The 24,768-nt window shown below is 48.1% G+C and overlaps 1 protein-coding gene across 1 annotated transcript in view; it reads right to left on the reverse strand.

The window, feature by feature from the left end:
• DNAH3 (dynein axonemal heavy chain 3) overlaps positions 1-24,768 on the reverse strand; it is a gene marked incomplete at its 5' end in the record, with an annotated part of 172,487 nt that overhangs the window by 29,791 nt on the left and 117,928 nt on the right. The window contains 10 exon segments of the mRNA XM_023744381.1: positions 728-910; positions 2,603-2,819; positions 5,045-5,210; positions 5,995-6,661; positions 7,911-8,054; positions 8,249-8,405; positions 8,496-8,619; positions 9,981-10,160; positions 12,347-12,641; positions 14,664-14,767. Coding sequence (XP_023600149.1) covers positions 728-910; positions 2,603-2,819; positions 5,045-5,210; positions 5,995-6,661; positions 7,911-8,054; positions 8,249-8,405; positions 8,496-8,619; positions 9,981-10,160; positions 12,347-12,641; positions 14,664-14,767 — 2,237 coding nt within the window.

Below are 24,768 nucleotides of genomic sequence, written 5' to 3' on the forward strand. Positions count from 1 at the left end.
GGACAAGTCTGCTACGCTAAGTGCCACACCCTGGGCCCAGTCCCGCCGACTGGCTGTGCAGCTGTGGAAGTGCATGCTGTTGACTCTCGGGTACTGTCCTGTCACTCTTGTGCCCAAGGCTGCCGGGCTGCGGGCTGCGCTAGTGGAGCTGTGCCGCTGAAAGCGCTTTGAGAAATATATAGCTTCCCGGGAGTGCCAGCCGGGCTCTCCGCCAATAGCTGAGCAGGAAACGCCTGCCCAGGACGGCAAACGGAGTTCTCTAGGTCAACAATCTGTCCTCAACAAACGTTTGTTCCACCTTATGACATGCCAGGCACACGTGAGCAAAGACGTGATGGAGGAGAGAGGTGTCCAGGCTGGAGGAAGAGTGCTCTGGGCAGAGCCGCCAGCCGGTGCAGGGCCCTGGGCGGAGTGTGCCTTGTGTCTTTTTAAAGAACAGGCAGGAGACCAGCATGGCCAAAGCAGAGTGAGGGGCTCCTAGAGACGAGGGTTGGTCATACTGGGTCTCGTAGGCCTTGACTCTGAGAGACAGAGACTATCTAACACGGTCCAGCTCCCTGGAAACAGCCAGGGGGCAGGGAGTGAGCTCATCACCCAGCGGCTGGCGCTGCTGAGACAGGCGCCTGCCCTTTCCAAGCCTCACTTTTCTCATCTGCAGGACGGGCCGACCACACGACCACACGTCCCGCAGAGCTGTGCGGGCTCCCCGCCTCCCGGATCTTTATACCTTGATGCCCTGAGCAACGGAGGCAGCGGCGTTGGCTTCCTTTTCATCCGCCTGCACCAGGAGCTTCTTGGCATCGGCTTCTATGGTCTCCTCTTCGATCCTCACCATCATGTTGGCGGTCTCCTCGGATGTCTGGATGAGCTGGGGTTGGAGTGCGGTCAGCTCCACTTGCATGACGGCCACCTGGCAAGGAGACAGGGAGCGAGCGTGATGTGAAATGACCACGAGGCCGGTCTGAACCATCCTCCAACCTCCGCATTTGCAGCATAACTGGGGTCTGTTGTTGGCTGGAGTCGCCTGGATGTTCAATGCTTAGTGAGGTTCACACCAGGCGCTGCAGAGTCCGGGCACCCTGCTCGGCATGAGACACATAAACTGAAAACATATCAAAAGGCCTTTCTCGTTGTTGAGCCCACCTTCCAGTGTTGGGGGCAGGAGAGGGAGAGCAAGAGCAAGTTAGGGGGAAATCCACTTCATTTATCCATTCATTTATTTGTTTGAGAAAGAGGGAAACATCGATTTGCTGTTCCATGTATTTATGCATTGTTTCCTGTGTGTGCCGAGTTCGGGGATCAAACCTGCAACCCTGGCTTATCGGCTGACGCTCTGACCAACCAGCTCCTACATTGTTTCCAAGTCCGTGAAGGAAGCACGTGAGTGCGGCTGAGATGCCTGGGATGGAAGGGACTTGCAGGCCGTTTCCCTCTCTAAACATTCGAACTGTGTGAGCACCTCTGATGGGAGGCAGCTGGCTGCTGCAGAGGGAGGGGTGCCGTTTCTCAGGCAACTCAATGCATTAGATGTTCCCGATGCAGAGCTGGGACTCCCCCCTGGTTCTGTGTCCTTATGTGAAGAGGGTTTGTGACCTTGTGCCCAGGCCTGGGAAGCGCGGGGAGAGACGCAGGCACCCTGGCCTGGCCATAACACGGGCTCTGGACCATGCGTCTGACTTTCAGTTCCGGCCTGACCTCCTGGGGCACTGACTCACTGGGCTGCGTGACTGTGGACAGTCACCTGGCCTCTTTGCGTCTTGGTGTCTCCAGGTGAGCTTTCCTATACGCAGCCCTGGGCCTGGGGGGCTCAGGGGGCGTGACCTGGCACCTTCATTCTCTCTCTCTAAAAGCAAAGGATCCCAGTTGGACCGGCTCAGAGCTAGGAACAGAGCATGAAGGACGCCCCTATGGCCTTCCCGGCCCTGGGCTGCAGTGTTCATGGATTTGCTGGGCTCAGCAACGGGCCAACCTACTGGCAAGCATTCAGTTGTCTCGGACCTGTGCTGGTGCTGAAAATCCCTGTCTTAATGTGGCTCTCGCTTTAGTTGGCTTGTCAAGATGGCCTGTCCAAGCACAAATGAATACAAACTCATACGCCAGGCATTTGGTATTTGTGTCAGCGTTTCAAATCCTCACGACAGCCTACAAAGCACGGACTGTCACCTACCAACAGAAGAGGACGCTGAGGCCCCAAGAAGCTGGTGAGTTGAGAACTGGGACTGGAGCCCAGGACTCTGATGGCACAGAGCCCGCTCCTAACCGTGGCCTCATCCTGACTAGTGGCTTCTGGCAGGGCCAGGGCCCGGGGAGGCCTGCAAGGCACTCACCTTGGGCACAATATTCAAGGGGGCACCAGAAAACGAGTACCATGATACATAGTATTTTGTTGCAATATTTTAAGTCAAAATTAATGCCCACCAAATCCACGATGAACAAACTATTAAAATCTTGAGTAAAGACAACTCAGTGTGCTGGGCTTGGGAGGAGGCTGTGAGGGCGTCCTGCGGGCAGGGATGCTGGGCCTGAATGCAGCACCTGGACAAGGCCCCCCGCGCCCACTGGCCCTTGGCCTCCGCCCCTGCTCTGTGGTGGCCGTTCTCACCTGGGAAGCTGCGAACTGGAGTTTCTGCAGGCCTGTCAGGTAGCGGTTTCTTATCATGTCAACCTCTTGCCTCTTGCTATTTAAGAGGGTCTTAAAGGTTAGGATCAGCTCAAGGTAGGAGGTGGGGGTGACGTAATTGTGTCTGCGAAGCGTGTTGTAGTAGTCGAGTGACAGCTCCTTCACACTCTCCTGGAAGTATTTGCACATGGAGACGACCCTGCCAGGGCAGAGGCGGTGGGTGAGGCCAGAGACACCAGCGTGGCTCTGGGTGCAGATGCGAGGATGTGCGAAGGCGCCCTGGGTGGGCCCATGGAATCCCAAATCCTCCCATGGACACAGGTCAGCAGAGCCAGCAGAAGGGCTGGGGAGGTTTTATGCTGACTGAACAATCTTGGATCAGGTGACCCTGACCCCGGTCACTCTGTGAGTCACCAGGCTGGGCAGGAGCTCTTACCTTGGGCCTGACGAAGCCTCCAGACTTTGCAGAATGATGTTTGTAAATACAGAAAGTAAAATAGGATCACACAGGAAAACAACTATGTTGAAATAGAGTTTTTCAAAATATTTTAAAAACCAAATTTGTTTTATAGTCACATATACGCTTAATGCGTTAAATTAGGGTCAGCAAACTTTTTCTCTGTCACAACTACTTAACTCTGCTGTTGTGTATGAAAAAGGGGGTGTGGTTCCAATACAATTTTATTTACAAAAAAACCCACCAACCCCCCCCCCCAAAAAAAAACAGGCTGCAAAGTGGACTTGGCCTAGGAATCATAGTTTGCTAACTGCTGCATTGAATAAAATTGGGCAGCATGCCTGGAAGCTACCATAGTTTTAAGGGAATATCTGTAATGACTATGAAAAAGCCCATGTTATTTTTATTGGTAACAAAGTCACAGGTCTTGCTAATACTACTGGGTTTACTGCCTACATTCATCATGGAAGAAAATGCAAAATCTCAGCTGGATGTGAGAATGAGATGTAGTTTTCCCCATTCATATTCACTCACCCCCTGAGTTCTATTCATGGGCCTACAGACCCAGGCTAAATCTTCTGGCCTGCAGAACAAAGTCTAACGTTCTTAAGACAGAACTGAAAGCCACGCCCACTCCGAACCTTGTCTGCTTCTTCATTTCCCACCCATTCATTCAATAGCCGTCCCAGGCCCCTGCCAGGCACTAAGGCAGGGGTGGGCAACCCCTGGCACGCGTGCCAAACATGGCACGCCAGTAACTTTTGCTGGCATGCGAAACCCTCTCTTATAATCTTCCACTTACAATTTTTTTCTTAATATCGACTTTTTTATTTTTCAGATAAATTCAGTGTAGGTGCATCTTAGATAAATAAATAATTTTACATAACAAGTTATCTTAAAGACCATAGACATGGATTGACGAGAGAGGGGAAGAGCAATTTCAATAGTGTCTAAAACGAACTATTGAGGACTTTTCTGTTTAAAAAACTTTGCAACAGCGTTACTCTCCATGTTTTCATCCACATATGCTTGTAAATCTTTGTTCTCAGTGATGAATTTTGTTAAGTCTCGTAATAGGAGTAGCCTGATGGATGAAAGTAATAGCTTGTGCATATCTATGAAGGTCATGAAATATAAACCTGATGTAAAATCTCTGTCATCAGTGATGCAGCAGCAAAAGTCCCACTGATAATATCAAACGGAGTCATAAAGTTATCTGTCGGACTATCAGTGTACATGTATACATTAAAAAATAAATGTATTTTTCATCATCATATACTGTGTTTTTGTTGCTCGAATGAATTTTGTTATTTTTTCAAGGTTTTTCATATACGTACACCTTAAGAGATATCAAGTAGGCGTAACATGTTCTCAAAAAATTAGGGTTGGCACGCAGAAGAATTTTGAGTCAGAGATTTTGCTGGTTTTGGCACGCACTCACAAAAAGGTTGCCCACCCCTGCACTAAGGACATAGGGCAGGTGGCACGGCCCAGGCCTTCATGGGGCACCCAGGGTTTGACAGTCTTATCTCTTCCCTTATCCCAGCTTTTTATTTGTTTTCGTGGATCTGTGCTTTGCACATCAAGAGTAAGTTTTCTTTACCCTCAGGAACCCATTCCACCCCCCTGGCCCTGGCGGTGAGGCTGCTCTGCTGAGAATAAGAGCTCTAAGACGGCTGAGTAACGATATCACTATATTCAGGTTCTTCTGGCTGCGGCAACAGTACATCCCAGGACAATGCGAACAATACAGTTTACTCTTTTACAGAAAAAATGTTTTATTTATTAAATAGCTAACTAAATGCAATTTAAAAAATGTTTTATTTATTAAATAGCTAACTAAGTGTGATTAAAAGTATAAGACTTTTAAATCTAAATCGAGAAATCATAAAACAAGAATAGAGCCAATATCTGGATTTTCAATTTGGAATATATGCTTGGGGTATTAAAATGCGGCTAACACTTACTGTCTCCGAATATTGTCATTAAGTTCCACATCTTCCAGAAATTTGTTAGCCACCAACTCCAGGGCATCTGTGGGCCAGGACTGGAACCAATCAATCGTGCAGCAATTGATGAGTGAAGGGAACATTCTTAGGCGGTTCCGAAAGGCATCCCCAATTGGGCTCATGGCTAATGAGAAACAGACTTTATTAGTCCCCTTCCTCCACGGAGGCCCAGGGCAGCCGGTGGGTCTTACCAAGGACTCGGTGAGTGGGCATGCTCCCTGCTGTGCCCAGGGCTGTAACTGGGACAGTCATGACGAGTGCCTGGGGCGTGGGGGGAGTCGTGGGATGTTCTCATGAAGTTCTGTGACGGGAATTCAGCGACTGGTCTCCCATTCCCATTATTGTCCCTTCCAGATCCTTAGGGTCCTTTTGCCAAGTGATTGGAGCCCTTTGACCTGCTTGCCAGGGATCTCATCCATAGCTCCTGACAGAGGTATGGAGGCATCAGCTTGTCTCCAATCCCATCTAGCCATAAATTTTGGGGTCTATACCCCAAGTATCATTCATTTTTTATTTAGATTCAAAGTGGTAGAGAAAGGGTGATGCACAGGTAGATGAGTGAGAAGGTCGGTGTGGCTAAAGGAGAAAGAGAGAGGGAAACTTGGTTTGAGACCAGAGTGGAGAGGATACGAGGACAGTCTGGCAGCCGGCCTTATAAAACCATAGGGGAGGAATTTGGGTCTTCAGCCTAATAGAAAGCAATTCAAGTATTTTAATTCTTGGGCATGTGTGTACGTGTGTGAATATGCAATGACCATATTTGCAACCTATGAGAAAACCCCATCCTGGCTCAGTGGGACCAAAAGGTCTGGAGAGGACAGGAGTGGACACAGAGAGCCCAGTTAGAAGGCTGCAGGGTAAGGCCGGGAGGTCAGTGGCGCGGCCTGTGTGGGTCTCTCCCTTCTTACCAAGGACAATGTGAAGGTTCTTCTTCACCCGCTCAATAAAGAAGTTATACATAGACAGAGGGGTGACTTCAATCTTCTCGCCGGCTGTCCTGGCTGCTGTTTGCATCTTCTCGACGAGGTCGGCCTTCTCGTCCGCAGGGAAGATGTTGGGCACGTCGCCCGTGTTCAGAAGCATGTTGATGTCCTCAACAAAAGACTCGTCCTTGACCTGGCTGTCAGCGAAAAGGAACACGGTGCGCTTGGTGGCCACGCCCACCTGCAGCATGATCTTCTTCAGGTCCTCCCGCCAGTCGAGGCTGGAGTAGCTCTTCGTGATCTCGATCTGGTACAGCTCGTATGAGTTCATGAATGTGGACAGTTTGCTGGCACTCTGCCGCCCACTGCCCCCGATGCCCACCAGGAGCAAGTGGCCTTTGTCCTGCTTCAGGACCCTGCAGATCCTGGAGATGTGCTCAATGGCGAATCTGAACATGACCAAGGACATGGGGGCCTTGCTGATGTTGTTGAACTCATCTAGGTAGTACTCCATGACCACCGTGAGCTGTTTCAGGTCCGTGATCTCATCATAGATTTTGGGGTCACTATCCGGTTTGAAGTAATCTCCAAAAAAGAGGCTATGGATATTATCATCGACGATCTTTCCAGTGGGTGATAGGTGGATGAGAACCTGTGGAAAAGGTAAGTCCCAGCCAGGCACTGAGCCAGTGGCCCAACCTGGATGGCAACGGGCGGTGTAGAGGAAGGGAACAGGAGGTGAGCTTACCTTCTTCGAGCATATTCTTCAAAGTCATGGTTCATTAACAGTTTAAAAAACAAAACAAACCATGATATGGGGGTCTGATGGCTGTAAAGACTATGATGGAAGGACATTAGTGAAAGGCATGTAAAGCGAGGGCCAGTCTGCTTGCTAAGTAGTTAAAACATTGGTGGTCAGACTGTAAGATTCCCCATAGGCCTCAAAGGAAGACACCATTTTTAAAAGTACTTGCTCCTTCACCAAATAGAGGTACAGGCACTTCCCCTGGCTCCACTCCATGCCTAGAGTAGAAATGTTTTAGATGCTTCCTCTTCCTGCATTGCACCAGCGGGGAGATAGGGGAGGGCGTGTTTGTTTGCATGTGTGTTTGCGTGTGTGTGCGCGGGTGGGAGGGGGGAGGGGACTCTGTTCTGGGTCTCTGGCTGCAACGTGAAAATACTTTTGCAGTTTTCCTATGGAGAAATCACAGTTTCTTAGAAATAAAGGTAGAATGAGCTCTGGCCAGTGTGGCTCAGTTGCTTGGAGCATCTTCTCATGCACCAAAAGGTGGTGGGTTCGATTCCTGGTCAGGGCACATCCTAGGTTACAGGTTCAGTCCCCGGTCGGGGTATGCACAAGAGGCATCTCTCTCTCTCTCTCTCTCTCTCTCTCTCTCTCTCTCTCTCTTTTCCCCCTCACCCTCTCTCTAAAATCAATAAACATATCCTTGGATAAGAATTTTAAAAAATAGAGGTAGAACTAGATGATTCTTAAAACAACTTTCTTATATGAAATGGGAAAGAGAAAAAAATGTATGAATTGGAAACCATGACAATCTTTTACTTGGGTTTACCAGGGGCTCAATCAAACCATGAAAATTTATGGTTCCTTTCTCAGCTCACAAATTAATTTGACCCTTAATATGTATAAACAATAACATCATAACATCATATAGCCAATCACTTTGAATGCTTCAAACCCTCTATGTTACCAGGGAAGTGGAGCACAGTTGGGACTAGTGGTGTGCCACCAAATCAAGTGACTCGTTGGCTCAATGCTATTGCTCGAGGGTCAGAGAGCAGACTGAGTGTCTCCACTGGGAAGGGAAGCTGGACTCAGAATAACATGGTCAAGTATGGGGACCATTTCTGAGGCCAAATGATCATAGGGTCTGGCTGACCTTCTCCATGGTTTGCTTGAAGCAATTCGAGGTGGTTTCCTTCACCAAGTTGAAGAAGACCTGTCTGTCCTCATCGTCAATCAGCCGGTCATAGAAAACCCGATAGACCTCATGAATCCAAAGCCGGATAAGCTTCTCTACCTCCTGCAAAGCAGAGTTGGTTTTCTGAATGATGTGCCGGAGGGGGCAATTCTCAAATCCCCGTTGGCGTGAGAATGAAACAAGATCACGCTTTCAAAATGTTAAGCACCAGGCCTCGCACAGATTGGACACGTAGGAAGTGAGCTCTGATGGTTAGGGAGTGCTGAGTGACTTGGTAACAGAGCGGCCGCACTGACCTGCATGTGGGAGTGAGGACAGAGCAGCACCCCTTGGATCACCCGGGAGAAGTCCCGCAGGTTAAAGACGTAATGTGACTTGGAGGGAGTGGGCAGGAAGTTCTCCACGGCAGCTTTGTAGATCGTCATAGTGGCCTGGACCAGCATCTTCCCATACCTGGGGAGGAAGGAGAAGGTAGGCCAGTCAAGGAGAGGCCAGAACTGAGGGCCCCAGATCAATATCCTGGCGGACACAGCAACCTCTTACCTTAAGAAGATCACGTCAAATCCTTTCCCAAAGTGCCAGTTAGCAATGGAGCTAAAAATCTTGGTTAAAATGTCATCCTCAAAGGCGTTGATGGAAATGACGTTCAGGTGGCGGGTGAATCGCCCTGGAAGACACGCGCACACCCTCTCATTCCTGGGCCTGGCGCTCCGCACATGGGAGCTGTTTCCCTCTGCCTCCTACCTCCTGTGCTGTGCTATGGCTGCCTCTTGCCGCACGTGGCTATTTAAACTTAAATTAATGAATAACAAATAACATTGCAAGTTGGTTTTCCCAGTCCCACTAGTCACACTTCAAGGGCTCAAGGGTGACAGGTGGCGCTGCCGCTACGCTGCCTGGTGGATGCAGGTCAGCCTCGGGCCGATGGCGGCTCTGGGCGCAGGGCTCACGCTCGCTTCTAAACGTAAAGGCACAAGCAATCGGAACACCTTTATAGCAAGGGAGCATCGCCTGCCACGTACCTCCTACATCCCAAACCATTCCTCCCCAAACTGCTATTAGTTTGGTATCCTTACATATCTACATCTATGTTAGATATCTATGCATTTGTATCTATATATCGGCTTTATTGAGATATAATTCATAGTAATTTTGATAATCTGAAACCCACTTTCCAGTAGATTACTCGAAATGGGCTTATGAAAAAAGTCTCTGAGTTCTTGCATGTTGATAACAGTTTTGCTTTTATGCTTAAAGGTCAGCTTTTCTGGCTATAACATTCTTGACTCTCATTGTGTTCCCTTGAGCATCTTAAATGTTATTCTGTTTTCTTATGGCATGAAGCATTGCAGTTGAGAGGTCTTAAGATAACCTAATTTGATTTTGTTTATCCATCAGGTGCTCTTTTTGCCTAAATGCCCAAAAGGTTTTTCTTTTTCTCTAATGTCCAATGATTTTACCAGTGTGCTTTGACAGTGATCACTTTGATTCTGCATCCTCAGGCACACAGTGTACCAAATTCGATCACCAGCCCATGTTCTTCTTTTCCAGATGAGAAGGCCACAGACTCTGAAGTCTGGAAATGGTACTAAGATTCTTATGCAAGGAAGCATACTCCTCAACTGTTAGATGAGGAGATGATGGGACGGGGATCTTATTTATGTTTATTATTATTTTGCTCCAGGTGAGTTGCTCTCCCTTTAGCAATGTGAAGAGTTATAACAAACACAACAGGTGAAAGGGTCATGCAGCCCCAGCTGAGAACTCCTGGCTGGCCTCCCCCGGGAACACGTGCTGGCACCTGAACTCTCCTCTTCATCTGAGACTCTCTGGTCCTTTCCTTGTCCTATTTCCACAACTTCCAACATGAAGTCTTCCGATGCTGCTCCCTGGAGCTGGCCCAGCCCGCCCTGGCCACAGGCGCACACACTCTCCTCCTCCCTCCATCAGAACACAGTGCCTGCGGTGTCTGGCTCTGCAGGCAGGGGCGGGGTAGGGAGGAGAGGAACGAGCTTCTCTTTTACGTACCAGTAATGTCATTCCTTCCTCCCCCGGGGGGCCCCATGGCTGTCACCAGCAGCACGTCCACGATGTCCAGCTTGTTTGTGTCTTTCTTGTCAAACCAGTGACCGTGGTCCATCCATTGCCGCAGAAGCTCAATGGGGGGCTGGGCCCCGTATGCCTCTTTGGCCGGCATGTTGAGGTCATCTGGGGAAGAAGCCAGGGCCACACGCTGTAAGTTTAGGGGACCCTCTGCTCTCACAGGAGGCAGCAGAAGACTCTTTCTTCTACGGGAGAGTCCACAGCCAGTGTCCCACCCCCACTCTGGGCAGGGCTCAGCCCACGGACGTTTTGACCTACAGGAAGAGGTTTCCCTGGTTCTGCCCATTGTGACTTTAGGGCTACGTGGATTGGCATCACACAGGCATTTAATTTTTTCTCATTCTCTCCAACAAAACATACTGATTGTCTACTGTGTGTTAGACATTTTAATTTCTGGGGCTATAATTTCTGGGGAGATGTGAGGAAGACAGCCACATCCCTAACAGGGTATTTAATTCGACCAGCAGGTGTGGAGGCAGGCTTTGGACTACGGCTTTGGTGGAGCAAGCTACAATGGCGAGACTAGACTGTGATGTCCTGAAAGCTATCACCCAGTCTCTGCACATAGAGGGCACGCAGTACAGTGGAGCTTAATGTCTCCCCACACCACACTGGCTCAGTGCCCCGCTTGGGGAAGGTGGCATTTTAGGAGTTTTATACCAATTATCTCATCTAATCCAAGTAATGACTTTGTCAGGAAGACAGCTTTACAGTTATGTTGGAGGTGAGGAACTGAGGGTCCTGGGAGTTAAGTCACAATATGCATAGGGTTTTAAAGTGAGATTTCAACCTCAATCTGTTTGGCTGCAAAGCTTAAACTGTGTTTTTAAAAATGTTTAATTGAATTTATTGAGGCGATATTGATTAATAAAATTATATAGGCCTCAGCTATATAATTCTATAACACATCATCTGTATATTGTATTGTGTATTTACCACCCAGCCTGTTTTTGGACATACCATAAAAATAGAAAGGGAAAACAGATTGGAAGAAAGAAGAAAGGAAGAAAAAGAAAGGAAAATAAAATAAAAAAGGACCCTGCCTTCAAAGAGCTGACATTAGCTGGCAAGGATACAAATACATGCAATGTTCATTATCAATACATGATTTTTTAAATTGATTTGAGAGAGAGAGAAAGGGGAAGCGAGAGAGAAACATTGATGTGTTGCTCTGTGTATTGATGCATTCATTGGTTGCTTCCTGTAAGTGCCCTGACCAGAGCTCAAACCCACAACCTTGCCTATTGGGCCGACTCTCTAACCAACTGAGCTACCCAGTCAGGGCAATACATGAATTTTACAGGCAACGAGAAAACTCAGAAGAGCAGGGCATCACTATAAGTAAATGGAACGCTAGTAGAAAATGTATTTGGCACCCAAAATTCTGGGTTTGGGCCACAGCTCCAGAATTTTCCAGATGTTTGACTCTGAACAGGGAATTTAACCTTCTGGAGCCTCAGTGAATGACTAGCAAAATGAGAATGGCAGTTAATAACCTCACAGGGCTGTGGAGTTCAACTCAGATAAGTGAGAAAGTGCTTTGTAAACAGGTAAAATCTTGGGAAACATCAATGTGTTATTTTACATCTATTGAGCAAATACTGAGTTTCTTCACGTACTGATAACATATTTATCTGACACAAAATGGAGTATGGATCTTATCACAAGTGTGTGTTGCTTTTGGAGATGCAACAGGGCCAACACTGCAATCCCTTCAGAAACTGTGTCTCCCCACAGGGTCACCTTGCCTGACCCACGGGCTCACCCAGCTGCACCCCAGGAGAAGCCAGGAGCCTGGCTCAGGCCAGGAGGCCTGGACCACGTCTCACAGACTAAAAAGTTGGCTTCCCACTGCTGTGGCTCAGGGGTTGAGCATCGACCGATGAACCAGGAGGTTATGGCTCGATTCCCAGTCAGGACATATGCCCCAGGTGTGGGTTGATCCCCAGTAGGGGGCATGTAGGAGGCAGCCGATCAATGATCCTCTCTCATTTTTGATGTCTCCCGCTCCCTTCCTCTCTCTGAAATCAATAAAAATATATTTAAAAAGTTAATAAAAACTTGGCATGTAGTACTTGGTCAACAAATACTTGGCAATGGAAGGAGTCAGAAGAAAAAGCAAAATTAAGGAAGGAAGGAAGGGAAAGAAGAAGGAAGAGAGGGAGGGAGGAAGGGAGGAGGAGAAGGAAGAAATACTGAATTTTATTTTATCTGTCAGAGAGAGAAAGACTGCAGAGTGGACCGGCAGCCGAGAGGGGAGGAGCCTGGTGGCATCTAGGCCCGTGCCTTACCCACAAACACCACCGCCTTCTTCCCGATGGGGGGCCCGAAGAGGCCCTTCCGCCGCCGATCCAGCTTGGACATGATGATGTCCTGGGTCTGATAGGCTGAGGTCCTGGCAGAAAAATTGAGGCAGTTGGGCAGGTAGATATTTTTGGGAAGGTGGAGCAGGAAGTTGTTGGTGATGGCTGATTTGCCGGTGCCTGTGGGCCCCACAAATAGCATTGGAACCTCATGGTCCAGGTAGGTTTTCAAGAAGAAGGTCTGCCGGGCTGTCTCCACGGTGGGGATGATGAGTTCCGAGACCTGCACCACAAAGACACGGAAGAGCCTTGGTGCCTGGCCCAGGAGGCTGGCCTTGGCATTCAGAAGACTCAGCTCCATCCTTACTGCCCGTTCAGCTCCATCCCTTCTCGCTTTCACCTTGAGTGAGTCTTTAATAGTCCCAGGAGCTTAGCTTATACCCCTGTGAGATGGGGTGGTGATGGCACCTCGTCCACTGAGCTGGTTTAAAGATGAAATGAGATCAGGCATGTAGAGATGGCATATTGTTCCTGTTTGGTAGACGAGGAAATTGAGGCCCAGAGCTTTTCTGAAATTTGCCCAAGTAACACAGCAAGTAACTGAAAATGCAGGAATTTGAATCCCAGCCGTCTGACTCCGAAGTCTATGTTGTTAACCACTAACCTGTTACCAACCCCAGTTACAATAAGAATGGGTCTGTGGCTGCTGCCCTCCCACTCACTGAGCAGCCGCCTCTTCCAGGCCATCTCTGGTGCTTGACTGAGAAGGGTCAGGTGCTTCCTCCTCATCCCTTTTCCCAGCATCCGGGTTCTTGGTGCTAAGGCCCATCCCCTCTTAACCCCTTTCCAATATGGGAACTGCAGCACTCTTCCTGGCATTCAGACCCCAACCGTGGGCTCCTGGAAGCCCTGTTACTCTGAGTACAACACCCTACCTTCACTTGCCGCCCTGAACCCAAACCCTGTCATCGTCCATTTGGCCTCCATGGGGGCAGAGGAAGGGGCAGGGCCCTCTCTCTCATGTTGAAGCCTCCTGGTGTGTCTAGGCTGGGCCCACCTCTGGGGATACCCTCACCCTGGGGTTTGTGTGAGGGGCCAGCTTGATCTGTGCAGCAGGGTGGCGCGGTGCATGCTGGTAGACAAAGGCTCGGCTTCTTCAGTAAGTAATCAGATCAAAGGAAAAGGATCCGACCAAGGGCATTGCGGAGAGGACGAGAATGGACAGGTGTTGAGCAAGGATGTCCTGCTGTTATCCCCACAGTCTTCCCATAACTCTCTGAGTCAAGTGTGAAATTAGCTCAATTTTTCAGATGAAGAAAACTGGGGCTGGAGGATTGCTGCTAACTTGTCTAAAGACAGAGCCAATAGGTGATGTGGATGCAGAACCAGGTTTTGCTACCAAGACTGGGAATTTATAGCAAGTTGGGTTTCAAGGGGAAAATGTGCGGCAGAACTGAATATATTTTCTGCATGAGACTCTTTTATTTGTATGAATTCAGCAAGATTTGAAGCCCCTGGAGTTCAGGTGACCAAGCTCCTTAAGGAGAATTAAAGTTTAGGGTCTCAGTGCTGGGGAGGGGGGGTCCTCACCACACTCAGCCCCCGGGATGGGCCCTGAACTCAGCACAAGCCACTCTGGTCCTGCCTGTCTGACATGACAATATTCCCACTTTCCTATCCACCGTCTCCACCCACCCGGGGCCTGAACCGTCTGCCATCACCGGGAGAGATAAGTCACGTCACCAGATGCTGCACAGAGTCATAAACGTGCACCCCCAGATAAACGTTCCACAAGGAAAGGAGGAGGAAGTGTCAGCGAGTCGTCTGCTAACCAGACAAGCTAATCAGAACCTGTGCTGCTGAGTCAGAACCTGTGCTGCTGAGAATGCGGACCAGGAAACCTTCTCAGGGGATGTGAACAAAGGCAGGTGTCCCTTTTGTCTGAGATTCCTGAGATTTCGCAATGCCACAAGGCCTGTCATGACCGATAAGGCTGGGGTGGGGCTGTTCCAATCTAGCACATGGTATGTGCCATGTGTTCATGTATATTGTCTCCAGTTCTTACCACCATCACGGGAGCATTTTTCTGTTGTTTGGTAGTGAACTGAGGCAAAGGGTGAAGGCGGAGTGAGGAGCCTGGGTCTCTGGTTCCAGCGTCCAGGCCTCCAGGCTCCGCCCACGCACGTTTGGCCCTTTCCTGAAGGAAGGTCTTTAAGATGCGGACACAGAACTGCTGTCAGCACTCCCGCCTGGAGGATCTGAGTCACTGTGGAAACCGAAGTCCCATGGCCAGTCCCCTCCTTACCTTTGCGTTGGCTGGGATGCTCTCCTCTTCCTTGGTGACATACTCGGTCCACGTGTACCAGTGCCCACTGCCTTGCTTGAGGAAATAGAAGTCATAGACGCTCCCTGGACTCAGAGAAACAGAACAGGCTGTTAGCACACCAGGCTCACACTTCCTAGCTGAGGTGCTTGCTGCCCCAGCCGGAGGCACCTGCGATGTGTCCGTGCACGGTGGCGCAGCCGGCGAAGCTCACCCACTGCGGGTGCCTGCACGGACCGGAGCAGCGTCGCCTAAAGAGTGATGACTTCATTACTTGTATAAAAACAATAGGTTCGATGTATGCAAAGAGTTAAATTATTTTTAATAATGTAAACAGGAAGTATTAAAAATAACAAGAAAACAAAAAGAAAGCAATACATCACTCTAACCCTGACATCCAGAAATAACTTTCCATGGCCATCTTCCTGGCCTTCTCCCCAGGCACACAGCACATTGGAGGTGGAAGGGCAGACAGATCGAAGAAAGGATTTTATAAGAATGGGATCACTTGACATGTTCCGTTTTTAAATAAAGATGCTAAGTTCAACTTTACTTAAATCTCACAGAGCCAACATGGAACTAAAGGACCAACTAAACTCGAGACAAGTCATTATTCACTACAAGATAAACTGCTTCATAAAGAGCAACTTTTAAAACAGTAATTTAGAAAAATAACCGAAGTTATTAAGGGGTTAAAGACACTATGCTTTAAGAAAATCATTTAGCCTGGCCAGTGTGGCTCAGTGGTTGAGCATCCACCTATGAACCAAGAAGTTTCTGGTTCCATTCTTGGTCAGGACACATGTCTGGGTTGCAGGCTCCATCCCCTGTAGGGGACCTGTGGGAGGCAGCCGAACAATGTTTCTCTCTCATCAATGTTTCTATCTCTCTATCCCTCTCCTTTCCTCTCTCTCTAAAAAAAATCAATAAAAACATATTTTTAAAAATCATTTAATCAAATTTTGTGATAGTGTTTTTACTTTTCACTGTCAAAAATTTAAAAATACATGAGGGTGAGGAGCATCTATCTAATAATAGGATAATGTGCAAATTGGTCAGGACGCCGTCACACAATAACTGATCAGCAGGCTGTGTCCCTGCCCCCTGCGCCTGCCCGGAGACTGAGGCAATGGGCCCAGGGGCGTGAGCTCGCGTCCCCACCCTCTGCGCCAAACCAGAGTCCGCAGGCGCATGGAGAGGCCCCTCCACTGCGGGCCTAGTCGGGGGTCACAGGTGTGCAGAGGTCTGCAGGCCTCCACTGTGGCCCAGCCCCGGGGCGGACCGTGGCAGGGACTTCATGTGCCTGCGCTGGGGGTCTGCAGGCCTTCCCTGGCTCCGGCCTACCTCTTTGGGGCATCCATCCAGGAGCCCCGGATGGGTGGGCAGGGCTTACCTCTTTGGGGCAATGGATCGCAGGGCTCCCGCACTGAGACAGGGCACAGGCCATTCTGGGGGACCCCGCCTCCCCCGCCCCAAGGTGCACAAATTCTGTGCACCGGGCCACTAGTAGTATAATAAACCACGTGCCTATCATCCAGCTTCAATAGTTATCAATATTTCATAATTCTTGTCTCATCCACTTCCCCATCACTATATTCAATTTCCTTCCTTCTTCCCTCCCTCCCTCCCTCCCTCTCTTTCTTTCTTCTTTCTTTGGAGTACTTTGAAGCAAATCCTGACATTGTATTTCATTTGTAAATACACATAACTCAATGTTGGCCAATTTCACTGATTTCTTTATGAACTGTGTGGTGATTAGCTCTCACTCTTCCCTCCATCTCTCCTCCTCTGACTCCAGTTCTAACACATTTTTGTTCTTTCACCACAGTTCTCCTGCTCTGAAGCTTTAGGTCTGTATTTAAATAGATTCATTGCTCAAACTCGAGTCTTTTCACACAGACCATGTAAAAGTTCTTTATTTTGATCCATCTATTTGTTGGCTGATTTTATTTCTTTTTCCAAAATGGGACTTACAGGCACTCATTCTCTCAGTTTTTGCATGACCAAGAGTGCCTGTGCTGCTTTTGTATCTAAAGAGTGACTTGGCTGAGAACGGTATTCTTATGTCACATTTCCTTTCCCTCGGAACCCTGTAAGCCATGCTTTACTTATATCCTGGAAGTTTGCAGTGCTGAGGCCCATCAGATGGTTTGCCCCTTTATTGACTTTATTTCCTATCGAGATGCCTGATGGAATCTTTTTGATACTCGATGTACAAGAATTTAATCAACTTATTTCTTTTGATCAGTTATTCTGTATCAAATTCCTTCATTGTTATCATGTTAACTAGAGGCCCGGTGCACAAAAATTTGTGCACTCGGGGGCAAAGGGGGGGTCCCTTAGGCCCACTTGTGCCCTCTCGCAGTCTGGGACCCCTTGGGAGATAACGACTTGCTGGCTTAGGACTGCTCCTGGGTGGCAGAGGGCAGGCCCAATCCCTAGGTGCAGCCCCTGGTCGGGCTCAGAGCAGGGCTGATTGGGGAGTTGGGGCGCCGCCCCCTGTCATGCACAGAGCAGGGCGGATCAGGAGGTTGCGATGCCACCCTCAGTCATGCTCAGGGTAGGGCCGATTGGGGGGTTGGGGCACCGCCCCCTGTCACACTCAAGGCAGGGTCGATGGGGAGGTTGCGGCGCCACCCCCTGTCACGCACAGAGCAGGGCCAATCAGGGGGTTGGGCGCTGCCCCCTGTCATGCACAGAGCAGGGCCCATCAGGGGGTTGGGGAGCTCCCCCCTGTCACGCACAGAGCAGGGCCGATCAGGGGGTTGAGGAGCTCCCCCCGTCATGCACAGAACAGGGCCCATCAGGGGGTTGGGGAGCTCCCCCCTGTCACTCACAGAGTAGGGCCGATAGGGGAGTTAGGGCACCGCCCCCTGTCACACACAGAGCAGGGTGGATCAGGGGGTTGGGGCGCCGCCACTGTCACACTCAGGGCAGGGCCGATGGGGAGGTTATGGCTCTACCCTGTCACACACAGAGCAGGGCCTGTGGGGGGGGGGTTGGGGCGCCGCACCCTGTCACAGAGCAGGGCCCATCAGGGGGTTGGGATGCCGCACCCTGTCACACACAGAGTCGCAGGGCGATCAGGGGGTTTGGGCGCTGCCCCCTGTCACGCTGATCCGGTGCCAGGAGACCTCGCGGCTCCGCTGATCCCGGTGCTGGGAGGCATATTACCCTTTTACTATATAGGATAGTGGCCTGGTGCATGGGTGGGGGCCGGCTGGTTTGCCCTGAAGGGTGTCCTGGATCAGGGCGGGGGTCCCCACTGGGGTGCCTGGCCAGCCTGGATGAGGGGATGATGGCTGTTTGCAGCTGGTCACAGACCCTTCAGGGTGGGGGTCCCCACAGACAAGAAAAAGCTAGAGGAATTCATTGCCACCAAACAAGTATTACATGAAATGCTGAAGGGTATTCTTAGAAGAAGAAGATGATAGTGAAGAAGAAGAAGAAGAAGAAGAAGAAGAAGAAGAAGAAGAAGAAGAAGAAGAAGAAGAAGAAGAAGAAAAGGAAGAAGAAGAAGAAGAAGAAGAAGAAGAAGAAGAAGAAGAAGAAGAAGAAGAAGAAGAAATAAAAAATATGAACAATAAAATGGAAATAAATACATATCTATCAACAGTTGAATCTAAAAACCAAAATAAATGAACAAGAAATCTAATGAACAAAATAAACTGATGAATAAAATAGAACCAGAGGCATGGAAACATGGGACAGACTGACGAATCTCAGAAGGAAGGGGTGAGAGGGGTGCAGGAAGAAATTAACCAAAGATCTTATTTGCATATATGCATAACCTGTGGACACAGACAATAGGGTGGTGAAGGCCTGGGGCGGAGCAGGAACTGGGTGGGAGGGGGTAATGGGGATGAAGAGGGGGACACCGGTAACACTCTCAACAATAATTGTTAAAAAAAGAAAACAATCCCATTGATAATTGTATCAATCCCACCCCCCAAAAGAAACCGAAGAAGCTACAAATAAATGGAAGCATACACCAGGTGCATGGATTGGAAGGATTAAAATGTCTCTACTACCCAAAGCACTCTATATATTCAATGCAATGCCTATCAAAATACCAATGGTGTATTTCACAGAACTAGAATAAATAACCCCAAAAATATATGTGGAACCACAAAAGATTGCAAATAGCCATAGCAACCTTTAGAAAGAAGAACAAAGTTGGCGGTATCACACTACCTGATATCACACTATGCTCCTAGGCTATAGTAATCAAAACAGCATGGTAAGGCCCAACCAGCATGGTTCAGTGGTTGAGCGTTGACCTATGAACCAAGAGGTCATGTTTTGATTCCTGGTCATGGCATATGCCCAGGTTGCAGGCTCAATCCCCAATGAGAAACATGCGGGAGGCAGCTGATCAATGATTCTCTCTCATTATTGATGTTTCTATCTCTCTCTGAACATTTTAGTTTGGATCATAAGACAGTTCCATTTTTCCTCTCTGAAACCAAGGAATATATATTTTTAAAATTAGCATGGTATGGACATAAAACAGACAGATGGATCCATGGAACAGAACAGAGAGCCCAGAATAAACCTATGCCTATATGATTAATTGAGGCAAGAACATACAATGGAGTAAAGACAGTCTATTCATTAAATGGTGTTGGGAAAATTGAACAGATGCATGCAACAAACCCCGCACACAAAAAATAAAACAACACAAGAAACTAGACCAGCTTCTTATACCATATTTAAGAATAAACTAAGAATGAATTAAAGCCTTAAATGTAAGACTCTAAATCACAGAAGCCCTAGAAGAAATAGGCAGTAAAATCTCTGATGTTTCTCTTAGCAATATTTTTTCTGATACATCCCCCCCCCCCCATTAAGGGAAACAAAAGAAAAAATAAACAGACAGGACTATATCAAACTAAAATGTTTTTGCACAGCAAAGAAAATTATCAACAAAACAAAAAGACAACCTACTGAATGGGAGAATATATTTTCCAGTGATACAGGGTTAATATTGAAAATTTATAAGGAACTTAGACAATTCAATACCAAAAATACAAACAGTCCAATTAAAAAAATAGGCAGAGGACCTGAATAGACACTTCTTTAAAGAGGACATACAGATGGCCAATAGACATATGAAAAGATGCTCAACATCATTAATCATCAGAGAGATGCAAATTAAAACCACAATGAGATATCCCCTCACACTGATCAGAATGGCTATCATCAATAAATCAACAAACAACAAGTATTGGCGAGGATGTGGAGAAAAGCGAGCCCTCATGCAGTGTTGGTGGGAATGCAGACTGGCGCAGCCACTGTGGAAAACAGTATGGAGGATCCTCAAAAAATTAAAAATGGGTGGGGGGCATGTGCAGGCTGGAAGGGGTCAAGGGGGAAAAGGGGACATCTGTAATACTTTCAACAATAAAGATAAAAAAATTAAAAATGGAACTGTCTTATGATCCAGTGATTCCACTTCTGGGTATATGTCTGAAGAAACCCCAAACCCTAATTTGAAAGAATATATGTACTACTATGTTCATTGCAGTGCTATTTACCATAAACAAGATATGGAAGCAACTCAAGTACCCTTAGAAAGACAAATGGATCAAAGGTAGTGGTGCACAGAAATAATGGAATATTACTGTGAAAAATAATAAAATCTTATTTGTGACAGCATCTCATAGATGCAGAGAACAGCCTGATAGTTGTCAGAGAGGAGGTGGTTTGGAGGAATAAATGAAAAAGGTGAAGGGATTAAGAAGTACAAATTGGGCCTGACTGGCATGACTCAGTGGTTGAGCATTGACCTATGAACCAGGAGGTCATGGTTTGATTCCGGTTAGGGCACATGCCCAGGTTGAGGGCTTGATCCCCATTGGGAGCATGCAGGAGGCAGCTGATTGATGGTTCTCTCTCATCATTGATGTTTCTATTTCTCTCTCCCTCTCCCTTCCTCTCAGAAATCAATAAAAAATTTTTAAAAAAAAGAAGTTCAAATTGATAGTTAAAAAATAGTCACAGAGCTGTAAAGTGCAGCATAGGGAATCTACACTAATAAAAGAGAAACATGCAAATTGGTGTCACTCCACTATGCCCACCAGCCAATCAGAGCGACTATGCAAATTAACCTAACAAAGATGGCGGTTAATTTGCACATGCAGGTGTGGATTGAAGACTGAAGGCTCTGGCCAGAGTGAAGACTGAAGACTGAAGACTGAAGACTGAAGAGGCTTGGCTTCTGCGGCCGCAGCGGAGAAGCCAAGCCTCACTGCGGCCAGAGGGGAGAAGCCTAGCCTCGAGGCTTGGCTTCTCTGTTGCGGCTGGACCAAAGGCCTGGGTCCCGGGTGCCGGAGGAAAGCCGGTGCCAGCAGCCAGGGGAAGGAAGGCCTATTGCTCGAATCTTCGTGCAATGGGCTTCTAGTCTATAATAATAAAAAGCCAATATGCAAATGGTCGTCACACCCTCATGCCATAATGACTGATCAGCAGGAGGTGCTGAAGCACCTCTCGGGCCCACCTCCTCGTCCCTGAGCAGCGGCTCTCGTGGCGCGATGGGAGGCAGGGTGCCTTGCGCAATTTTGTGTGCTGGGTCTCTAGTAGAGTCAATACTATGTATAGTGCCAGGTGGGTACTGGGAATATCAAGGGAGCATTTTGTGAAGTGTATGATTGACTACTATACTGTACCCCTGAAACTAATTCAAAATAATATTGAATGTAAACTGTAATTTAAAAAGATAGGTTTGCCTGGCTGTCATGGTTCAGGGGTTGAGCATTGACCTCCGAACCAGGAGGTCATGGTTCAATTCCCAGTTGGGGCACATGCCAGGGCTACAGGCTCAATCCCCAGTGTGGGGCATGCAGGAGGCAGCCGATCAATTATTCTCTCACATCATTGATGTTTCTGTCTCTCTCTCCCTCTCCCTTCCTCTCTGAAATCAATAAAAATATATTTAAAAAATAAAAAATAAAAAACATAGCTTTATTGAGATACAATTCACAGGCCATATAATTCACCCATTTCAAGTATACAATTAAATGGTGTACTAAAAATATATGTATATGTGAATATACTAATAGTCACAGAGCTATGCAGTCATCACCGTAACCAATTTTTGGACATTTCATGACCAAAAAGAAACCCCATACCTCGTATCTGTCACCCTGAAAGCCCCCTCCTGCCCTCGCTGCTCTCACAGCACTGGGCAACCACTAATCTTTCTGTTTGTATAGAATTGCCTGTTCTGGACATTTCACATAAATGAAATCATACAATATGTGTCCTTTTGTGACTGGCTTCTTTCATTGACCATAATGTTTTGGAGGTTCATCCATGTTGTAGCAAGCATTGTTACGTCACTTCCTTTTCTTGTTGAGTAATATCCCAGTGTATGGGTGCATTATATTTTACTTGTTCACTCATCAGGGGATTGTGTTCACCTTTTGGCCATTATTAACAACCCTTCTAGGAACAGTGTGCAACTTTTTGTGTGGGTACACGGAGTGGAATTGCCAGTCACAGCGACACTGTTAATCACCTGGGTGTGACTGACAGGCAGGCGCGCAGGGGAGGCACTCACACAGGCCGCCATCCACACGGGTCCCCACGCGGCTGCAGGGGTCACGCCCAGGTCTGTTCCGCTGTCGCTGGGGCAGGGACTGGACACAGACGCATGCCCAGTGGGGAGGTGCCCACTGTCAGTCACACTGGGAACAGGTCAGTGGCCAGAATGGGCATGGCCACTGCCAGGGCATGAGACCGGAATATTTGGAGTCCTGGCCCAAGGAGCGCCCTCTGGGCTCTGGGCCCTGGCACTCTCAGGACTGTGTTGTGCGGGGCGCATTCCCCTGCATTCGCCCTGCGGATCTGCCTGATGCTGAGCTGGGCCCGATGCTGAGCTGCGCCGGCTGCAACCTGGAACAGAGACTCTGCACTGGCCCTGCTTCTGGCTCTGCTGACCCCACCGCGGCCCTTTGCCAGGACTGGTTAAGGACTGGAACCCGAGGAGTGTAACTCCAAACAAGTAAAGTCTTTTACCATCTCCTTCTCCCGTGGGGCCTTTGAAAATGCTCATTTCAGCTGCGCCCGAGAACCCCTCTCCCACTGGCTGTGAAGTTCAATTCTTGACAATGATATGGGACTGTATTTTAACTTCCGAGGAACTGGCAAATTCAGCTTCCCAAAGCGACCGACCACTCCTTTCCCCCCGGGTGTGGGAGCTCCCATCTTTCTGGCTTTCCATCCTTTTATTATCTCAGCCGGTTGTGAACTGGTGTCTCGCTGGGTTCCCAGGCTCTATCCAGGCAAGGGCACATACCTTGGTTGCAGGCTCTATCCTCAGCCCTGGCTGGAGGCAACCAATCAATGTGTCTCTCCCACATCCATATTTCTCTCTCTCTGTCTCTCCCCCTCCATTCCACTCTCTCTAAAAATCAATGGAAAAATATCCTTGGGTGAGGATTAACAACAATAACAAAAACACAAAACAGAAATAATTCACAATGAAAATAATCTCTATGCACGAACCACCTGTGATAGAAAAAATTTAGAAATAATTTACGTCTCACATTAGGAGCTCAGTCACAATGGTGTCATATAAGATGAAAGAAATATTTTGCAATCAATTAGATTGATAGTTACTAAAATTAATACCAGAAATATGTTCTCAGGAAAAATGACAGATAAAAATAGGAGAATAAAAATGCAATATATACCATTATGGCAACTATGTGAAGAGATGGAAGCAGATGGACAAGACAGAAAAAAATTTTTTGAAACCTGAAATGCTTGTGATAGGGAGGTATAAACAAAGAGATATTTTTTGGTTATTTTTATTTAGCAGAACTGAATTGTTTTTACAATAAATAATAAAAAAAAGACTAAAAGCATGATTCAGAAAAGCACTCATCCCCTCTCCCTTACTGATGTTATTAGTTTTGTGGTTTGAGATTCAACTGAGTAAAAGTGGATTTACCAGCTGTGTAACCTTGGCCGAGGATGCTGTTTGAGCATCTGTAAAATGGGCCTGCCTTCATGTCCAGCTTAGGAACTCACTGCGGGCGTGCAGAGAGGTGTGTCAAACTGGGAGCACAGCCCTGGGCACGCAGAAAGCCCTTGGCCACACTGAACTCTCGGTGCTGGTCCTCATCAGTGACGGTTCCTGTTCGCTCTGCACCGTGAGTGTCACCCACACTCTGGTCCAGGCGCCAGGGCAGGAGGGGGACAGTGGACACACAGGCAGACGGGGGCTTCTGTTACCTCTGACCACCCACCAGCTCTGTTTCCCTCTCCTTCACTTGGGAGAGCAGGTGAACTTTCCCACGGAGCGGTGAGTGAGTTTTCAGAGGGCACACCATACAGGCGGCATGAAGCAGTCTCTGAGCGAACAGACCCCTGGTGGACAAGCCAGGATTCATGTCAGTGATGTGGACCCAGCACCCGCGGAGGCCTGCCTGCTTCCTGAATTCATGCTCCCCTGCAGGCCCTCCAGCGTGGATGTGAGAGGCCCATTCACCGCATGGCTCCTAGATCATGAAGAGCCCGGCAATGTCCAGACCCCGCGGTCAGTAAAGGCCCCGGAAGCTCTCTCCACGAGCCTTACCCTGCACCCTGGTGGAAAGGCTAGAAAGGAATGTGAAGCTTTTGAAGGTGGTGATAAGAAAGCACACTCAGAGCCAGGCACAAGGGCCCACATAGCATGCGACTCCGCGGGGATGCAATGTCCAGGAAAGGCAGATCATAGAGAGTTGCCGAGAGCTTGGCTGGAGCTGCTGCAGTTGAAGCTCCAAGGCGCCTCTGTCAGTAACTGGCAAGTGTCAGGCAGAACAGAGTGAGGGTATGGTTAAACCGAGCAGGAGCACGACCATTCAACTGACATTTTACATGACTTTATCAACAGCAGCAGAATATATTCTTCTCCAGCTTACATGGAAAATTCACTAAGCTAGACCATAAAACCCACCTTCAACATTTAAGAATAGAATAAAAATCATACAGTGTGTACTCTGACTACAATGCAATTAAACTAGAAAAAGAAGAACAAATTGAATCCAAAGCAAGCAGAAGAAAAATAATAAAAATTAGAGCAGAGATTTTTTTAGAGCAG

This window comes from Myotis lucifugus, unplaced genomic scaffold, assembly GCF_000147115.1.
Source record: "Myotis lucifugus unplaced genomic scaffold, Myoluc2.0 scaffold_458, whole genome shotgun sequence".
In the NCBI taxonomy this organism is placed as follows: domain Eukaryota; kingdom Metazoa; phylum Chordata; class Mammalia; order Chiroptera; family Vespertilionidae; genus Myotis; species Myotis lucifugus.